Consider the following 8,846-nt stretch of genomic DNA (forward strand, 5'->3'; position numbering starts at 1 on the left):
TTCATTGTATATGGATCTATATGTAAGTATACAAGGTATACCAGATGTTTCTTAATAAATAAATCAGTTGGTTGTGTACTGTTTGATACTTCATTCTACTTCATTCTAGGAGAACAAGGTTTATCTCAGTACTAGTTGCAACTAGTTTTGAACACACTTCCAGTAATTGCAAATACTCTTAGTTCAATACTCTATTGTCTTAATTCTAGTTTGCTGGTTTTTTTTTTGGTTGTCTCGTACCGATATTTTGAGTTAATCTAATTGCAACTGATTTGTGCAGGTTGTTTTTATATTGTACTGATACGCTACGTTTTCAGCTTCGGGGAGGGTTGAGCGCTCACAAACATGATGTTGTGCTGTTAAATCACTGTACTAGGTTAGGGGATGGTTGGGATGGTTTGGATCCGCGGCTTACATGCTTATCCCTACCAAATTATGTATATAAAACACTATATGCTTGTCCCAAGTCAGGAGTCTGTAAGTCAGTGGTTGTTGTTTGTTGCTGTGTTACTTACTTGTTTTTCGTGCATTATTTTGTACATTAATTAGGCTGTTAGTTTTCTTCTAGTGATTTCGGGGCCTTTTATAGCTGAGTATGTGAAATGTTGTCTCTTTGACACATTCGCCATTTCCTTTCTCAATTTTATTATGCTTATTGTTGAAGAGCATATGATGATCTATGGCTATTAATTTCTGCGTCATTTAGTCTCTTGTCTCATTGGCAATCATACCACATCTTAATATTAACCCCTGCATTATTCTTTATGAACCTGTCCCAAGTCAGGAGCCTGCAGTTTAGTGGTTGTCGTTGGTTCATGTCTAATTTTTGATATTTTTAAAATTGATTTGTTATGTATAATTAAACCGTTAGTTTATTCGTTTAAATTGTTTCACACTTTTCATGGACTTTTATAAACGGCTTAACAGTATCGGATTTTGTCATTATTGAAGGCCTTGCTTACATCCACTTCATATTTGAACTCCAGTGGATAGTTGCCACATTATCAATAATCACACATCTCTTCGTTATAAATTAATTTTATATTATATATATCTGACGTTTAATTTCGTGTTTCCTGAATATGCATGAAATATGTGTCACTGTGCGTTAAAAATTAGCATCAATTTAAAGTTGTATTAAATAAGGGAAACCGACTGATATTTAATAACTTCTGTTGGGGTGGGGACAGGAGTATTTCGTATATGAATATGGTTGCCTGTTAAGAGTTGAAAAATAGGCATGTTTAGCGACATATTAAAATGATCAATAATGCCCTCTTTCCTTCTTCATTCCTCATCTAGTGATTTAAACTGACCACTAGCCAAATCATGAGTGTTGAAAGAAGAGTTTGTTTTGTGCCTCTGCTGTCTAAACCACCTATTTAAAAGGAAGCGGTAGAAGTGAGCCAAAAGATCTTCCCGAAGCAAAAAAACCAACAGAAATGGACCTTTTATTGCTCACTATCAAAGAACAAAAAAACACGCCCCTGCTGTACTGTGGATTTTTTTACGTGTTAAGTTATATATTAAAAGTTCTTTTAATTCTGTCTGTTAATATCAAGTATTTAACGAATGATACACTGATTTCTATTCCGCTATAAAAAGTTTCTTAACAACAGAAACCAGTAAAAATCCGTGTGTCAGTTCCGTAATCACTTACAATAAATATAGACGACCAAGGCTAGGCTGTACTTGAGAGAATATGTTATACTTTAATATGAAGAAAAACACTTTATAATTTACTTTCTATAATGAAACTTTTATTATTATCAACCATTGACAAAAAAATTTTTTTAAAAAATACAACTGTTCCCGGTCAACCTTAGTCCGATAACGGTATATATGAAAAACAGACGAAAATTTTGGAACTTTGATGCCGGTTTTGAGCAAGTTTTTAATTAAAATTCAGTATGAGCGCAGCTTTGCCCCACTGAAATATTTCAACATATGCTTTTTGTTGGTATTATTGCTCTGACAAAATATTTCGTTGGGGCAAGAATGCGCTGGTACCTTTTTCGTAAAAAAAGTTAGTGAAAATGAGTAAAAAATTGTGAAAAACCAACAAATATGCTCGTAAAGTGTTGTCAAAACACGGCATTATGACGTCATAACTACAAAAAAACATTTTTTTAATAAAATGAATATATCCAATGGAAAAAGAAAGCCATACGCATACGAATAAGTAGAATTTGATAAATTCTCGAATTTGAGGCCAATTTTGCCCCTTAAAGCCCCTTCTCCTTTCTCAGATGGTTTAGTTGTCGCATATCAAATGAAAGAACATAAAGCGTACATTTCAAATTTCAAATTGACGTCTCCCAAAAATGAGTTGGATGGGGTCATTGAGTGCAAACAATAAATTTTCTTTTAAGATAGGAGTGTTATATATCAAATGAAAGGTCATGATGTGTATTTGAAATATCAAATTCCCGACCTCTAAAAATTATTTGGATAGGGTTATTAAGTGCAAAAATCAAACTTTCTACAACATAGCGTTGTCGCATATCAAATGAAAGCTCATCTACTCTATGTTATATATATTATTCTATGTTATATATATTATTCTTCCGATCTCAAAGATGAAGGCGGGTAAGGTCATTAAGTGTTAAAAGAGAAAAGTTTCAGAAGGTATGCTTGTCGTATATCAAACGAAAGGTCGTACAAAGTACATTGCAAAAACATCACTTTTACTGGAAAGACCTTTCAATTGTTTTACAAACAATTGAGATACTAGTTAGTCTTATTAATTGAGAATGTTATTAGACTTTTCATTTTACTCAACAGGATCCAAATTGAATGTTTACACTTATTATTTATTACATTATCAATATAATACATGTTTTTATAATGACTTTAAACTCACTGATGACAAGTGCTCAGTATATAAGATAACTTGTTATAACCAGTGGAACACATTTCATAGACCAGGAACTTATTTCTCCAGGTGAGGAATAAGTTTCACAAATCCAGAACTCATGTCACCAGGTAAGGAACAAATCTCACAAACATGGAACTTATTCCACCAGGTACTGGTAGATTGTGGAACTTATTTCATAGAGATGTAACAAATTATATGGAAATTGTCTGTGAAAAAAAATTCTCCCAGAACAAATTTCATGTGAAATTTAAATAAGTTCCACTGGAACTTTTCTCACAGGAACAAATTTTGGCTCACACATGCTTATAAAATAAGAATTCAGACAAATATGTTTAGAAGTTGATTACTGTCATGACTGTAAATTCAGAAACTATAGCATGCATATATTTTTGCGATTTTTGTCATTTTAGACTTAAATGCAATTTTAATTTTTACAATTTTGAGAAAAATCCTGTTTAATTCATATAAAATGTTTTAAAATGTGAGTTTAAATAATTATGTTTACAATTCTGTCATGTTTTTTTTCAATAATAAAAACCTCACATTAATTTCTGAATTTACAGTTATTCAGTTTGAATCTATAAATTTCTATAAAGGAACTATAAAACAGGACAAAAATGTGTGCTTCTAATCTTTCTCTCTGACTTAATAATCTTAGTGAAAAAGCCAATAAACAGTGTTGTTAATGCTACACAATGCATTTGGGGGGATAGAAATTGTCTTATTTGAAGATCTTATTTTGATGAACATTCTTGCAATTACAATTTCCTCCTTTCAATATAAAGTATCAGTAAAAAGTGTTAAATTAGAAAAGTCTTTCAAAGGGCAGGGGTCAATGATTTCAAATTTTGTTGATGGATCAGATCCCTGGATACAATTTTCAAACTTCAATACCCTAAGAACATTTAGATTAATTTTAGTGGCTTTGGCCCAGTTCTTTCCGGTAGGTCTTTTCACCACCTAACACCACCGCACACCGCCGAACACCATTGAACACCCCAAAAGTTTATTATTTTGTCTTTTATCGATATCAATGTGAATTAAATATAATATTCAAGTTATTAATTCAACAAATCAGAAGATTTGAAGTCCAAATATCTACAGAAAACAGAAGAAAAGTCTTGTAACACCCCCACTTTTTGAACTCCGCTGACCCTCATGGACACCTCAAATATACTTTTTTTCCATTTTTTCTTCTTCTAACTCTTCTATAAAATAGTTGTACCAATAATAATAAAAAGAGAAAAATATCAAAATCTAACCAATGAACAGAGATCCAGGATACTTGAACTGATTACTAATTATGAATATATAATTGAATTTTATAACACACACAATGTAATCCGGAAAGTGATGAATCCGGAGACGTTTTTTCTTATATATATATATTGATTTTCGATTTTAACATAAAAATGATGCCCATAAAAATCGAAAAATTAATTAAATTATATCATGTACCTATGTAATTTAATTTATTTTATCGTTTTATTGTATAATATCAAAGTTTTTCTTAGTGGTTGGTGGTTTTTCAGGTGTTCGGCGGTGTTCAGTGGTGTGCGGTGGTGTTCGGTGGTGAAAAGACCCACCCAGTTCTTTCAGAGGAGAAGATTTTTAAGTTAAAAAAAATGTATAGTTGTCTGGCATTGGACAATAGTGACAGATGGTAAAGACAGACAAGCAATGGCAAAAGCTCACATGGCTGTGTAGGACATATGTTTTACTGTATTGGTAGTCCAAATAATTACGTCATTTTGAAAGGCTATTATATTTTTTTTTTTTTGACGTCTTACATGTCAAGGCAAACATTTAAAATAGGGTAACACGAATGACCGAATAACACTGTTATTATCCGAATAACACATGTAATGACCGAATAACTCTTCAAATATCAATATTAACACATTTGAGTGACTTTTAAACATATATTATTGAATAAAATTATAATAGAAGTGTATTTTATAACCTAAAAATGATTTACAAGTTGCAGGTAAGTTAATATTGATCATTATAAATTTATGGATATCGGTGTGTACTTCCAAGATGGCGACCAAGGAAATCATATAGAATGAATAAAAGAAAGATTGCATACAACCTTCGTATAATAGAAAAACACCTTTATGGGGTGCACCAATATAGTGGTGGATAATACATACCAAAGAAGAAGAATCCCTCAACGTGTTCATCTTAGACCACCAAAGTGGAGCCCTAACGCCACGTCAAGGCAATGAACAATGTGAGGGTGTGCCTTTTTAAAATAAAATATTGAATAGTAAACTGTTTAAATTAGTTTTTGTTTTAATTTTAGTTAGTTATTAAAAAAATTATTATCTTTATCATATTATTATATTTTTAATTTAGAAATGGATGTTAACCATTTTGTTAACCAAGCCCCTTTTAAACTCTAAAATTACAACTACTAAGATATCCTGCACAAGGCACGGGCTTATCTTTCATAGTCCGCGAAAATACTTTATTTAGAATTTATTGTAAAAAATTTATAACTACTAAGATACATTTTGTATCCTGCACAAGGCACGGGCTTATCTGTCATAGTCCGCGAAAATACTTTATTTAGAATTTATTGTAAAAAAATTATAATTATCAAGATATCCTGCACAAGGCACAGGCTTATCTGTCATAGTCCGCGGAAATACTTTATTTAGAATTTATTGTAAAAAATTTATAACTACTAAGATATCCTGCACAAGGCACGGGCTTATCTGTCATAGTCCGCGAAAATACTTTATTTAGAATTTCATACTTGCAAGAAAATATTTGTTAACTGTGTTCTTCATATTTTACCGTAAATATGATGAACATTTTGGTACTTGGGCATAGCTATGTTGAGAATTTGAGACGTTTGTGTGAGAATAGGCGTAAACCCCATACTTGGGAAAACCCGTCTAATGCTCATAGGAAGGTCTCTGTTCAAATGCATGGTTATCCTGGTGCCACTTTCAAGAGATTAACTGAAGCAATTGAGGCTGGCTTGTTTGTGCATTATAGTCCACATGTGGTTATTTGTCAAATAGGTAGCAATGATTGTGACAGATATTCTTTTGATGAGACTGCCTTCAGAACAGACATGAATATTTTCATTTATGCTTGTCTTTCGAGAGGAGTATCAGTGGTATTCATGTCAGTTATGAAGCGGTCTGGGCCTTGGTATTGCACTCCCGATGATCATACAGTTCGCCGAGAGATATAGTGAACAGAATGCTCTTGAAAATCATTTTGTACATTATTTCAAGCCAACTAATGTTTATCGGGTGGAATACGAAGCTCGTGACGGGGTACATTTCACTGAAGAGGGTTACCGTGCCTTCTTAGTAGCTTTGAGGAAGTCGGTCAGTTGGTTTATTAACAAAGTTAGCAAATGAACTGAAATATTTTCTCAATGACTCCACGTGAAATGTATTTTGTTTAAGAAGATGATTTTTTTTTTAACATCGAATGACTAAAATAATCCAAAAGTTCTTACATATTTTTAATTTTAAATTATAATTTGCCAGAAGAAAGCTTTTTAACAGGAAAACTCAAATCAACTTTAAATACTTTTTTTTTAATAATTTTAAATAATTTTATTTTAAATAATCAAAAATTATTGGTGAAACATTGAACGTTATTACCCTTTCACAGAAAGCTAACATAGGATGTACATATTGTATATAGTTGTAAATATTTATTTGTGTTCTTTTTTTCGTTTTTATAATTATTGGTGTTGGTAATGCAGCCTTGGTAAACCAAGACAGTCACAAGTCTGTTTAATGCAAAGTGTCCATACAGTAATATAATTTCATTATCTCTTAATGATTAATTATGTAATGGGCACGTGTCAGTAAACAACAACCGAATTAACAATATAACAGAAGTGTGAGGTAATGATTATTTTGTTTATTGGAACATATTAACTCATTATCACTACTAAATTATATATTTGGTACTGAACATTTCACTATTAAAACTTATTCAATGTATGAAAATAAAGGAAAGTAGCAATAAAAAACGTAAATACTAATTTTAGAAGAATATTATTTCTGATTTTTTAGTAACTTAAATTTAGTAAATTTAATACATTTAAATGAAATAAGAAATAAATGAAATATAATAAACTTAGTGAAAGATTGTCTTCTTTGAAATTAAAAATTAAAATTTTTATTTTAATCTTCTTGTTCCATGTTTTGTTCTCTATTAATAATATCAGAGACATATAATACAATTGTATTATATGTCTCTGATAATATAAAAACTCAATTTCACATTTATATACCTTATAATAAACGATCAAGTATAATAATTTTTAAATTAAATTTGAATTGAATATGTGAAAATTCTTAATTACATTTTATTTAATGTTGAGTAAATTGTTATGAAAAGTAATTAGTGATTGGAGTAATTGCATTGCTTTGATGTACTGGTTAAATTTTCAAATACTTTCTGAAAAACAATCATTAGACAATTCTCTGTATATACAGTCAAATATTTAATACTACATTTTCATAACGTTTTCCTTTGAAGGCATATGCAATCTTTCTTTTATTCATTCCATACGATTTCCTTGGTCGCCATCTTGGAAGTACACACCGATATCCATAAATTTATAATGATCAATATTAACTTACCTGCAACTTGTAAATCATTTTTAGGTTATAAAATACACTTCTAATATAATTTTATTCAATAATATATGTTTAAAAGTCACTCAAATGTGTTAATATTGATATTTGAAGAGTTATTCGGTCATTACATGTGTTATTCGGATAATAACAGTGTTATTCGGTCATTCGAGGTACCGTTTAAAATAGCCTTCCAAGATGTCATAATTATTTGGACTACAGTTACTGTACTGGATGAATATATAGGTATGCATGTTATACTGATTAGGATAATATATGTTAATGCATTTGTGTAATTTTGTAGTGAAATTGTCAAAAAAAAAAGAGTTTAATTAAAAGTTTATTCTATTGCTGTTGGAATAAAAAAAAATTCAAGAGTTAAATATTTTATTTTGATGTTTTTTATTGAGAAAAAAAGCAAGAATGTGTCCATAGTTATTACTTTGATATATGTCAATTACCAGACTTAAATTCACTAGTGCACTGAACATTCGAACAGGGAAATGACACTTAGGTCACGGTGGTCAGTGAGGAAGCTAACATTATAATCGAAACTGACAGTAAATTAGACCACTTGCATTTATGATGATTTCAGTGTTAAAGTTATCACGCAATCAAAATCAATTACCCGGAGACCCTTTTCTTTCTCGTTTTTTAATTCTGCCTCAAATGTTCTATATGTGGTCGTCAAACCACGATAAATTAAATAATCTTTAACTAGTTCATCAACCCTCCCAGTAGCAGAAGCCATTGTTTATTGTTAACTCACGAGAGCTTCCGAAAATTATGGGAGGCTACTCTGTCATTTAATTACGCGGGAAATATGAAAAAAGTAAAATAACAAAATGATCCAAAATAGTGAACTTAAATCAGAAATACTATCAAGTCCCTTATCAAATTTCAAAATGAAAAAACTTGAACCAGGAAAATATAAATAGCTAAACTGTTCCCAGCTTGAACACAAATGAAACAAAAATCTAAAGACGTACATGAAATATGAAGACTGTAGACTCAGAGACATATAATACAATATGTCTTTGAGTCTTCAGTCTCTGGTAGACTGTAGTATCATCTGAGACTTCTTCACTGTTGTAGTTTCAGGTACCATGTAAAGGAACTAAATAGGACAAAAAAGATGTCTTTACAATAATTTTCCAATGAATTATTTATTTAAATTTTTTTATAATGAATATCTGAGACTACTATAATAGTAGTCTCAGTGAATATATAAAAAAGAAGATGTGGTATGATTGCCAATGAGACAACTGTCCACAACAGACCAAAATGACACAGACATTAACAACTATAGGTCACTGTATGGCCTTCAACAATGAGCAAAGACCATACAGCAT

At 30.8% G+C, this 8,846-nt stretch overlaps 1 protein-coding gene across 2 annotated transcripts in view; it reads right to left on the reverse strand.

Annotated features, from left to right (window-relative positions):
* The window catches only part of LOC139520497 (WD repeat-containing protein 91-like), a 75,353-nt gene extending 67,069 nt beyond the window's left edge, over nt 1-8,284 (reverse strand). The window contains exon 1 of one of the 2 annotated variants that reach the window (XM_071313164.1): nt 8,123-8,269. In XM_071313164.1, coding sequence (XP_071169265.1) covers nt 8,123-8,245 — 123 coding nt within the window. In that variant the 5' untranslated portion in view covers nt 8,246-8,269. Of the gene's footprint in view, nt 1-8,122 lie in introns of both variants that reach the window. The other variant, XM_071313165.1, reaches the window with a different exon arrangement.
* Between the last annotated feature and the right edge of the window lie 562 nt (nt 8,285-8,846).

Source organism: Mytilus edulis, chromosome 4 (genome assembly GCF_963676685.1).
Source record: "Mytilus edulis chromosome 4, xbMytEdul2.2, whole genome shotgun sequence".
NCBI classification, from domain to species: domain Eukaryota; kingdom Metazoa; phylum Mollusca; class Bivalvia; order Mytilida; family Mytilidae; genus Mytilus; species Mytilus edulis.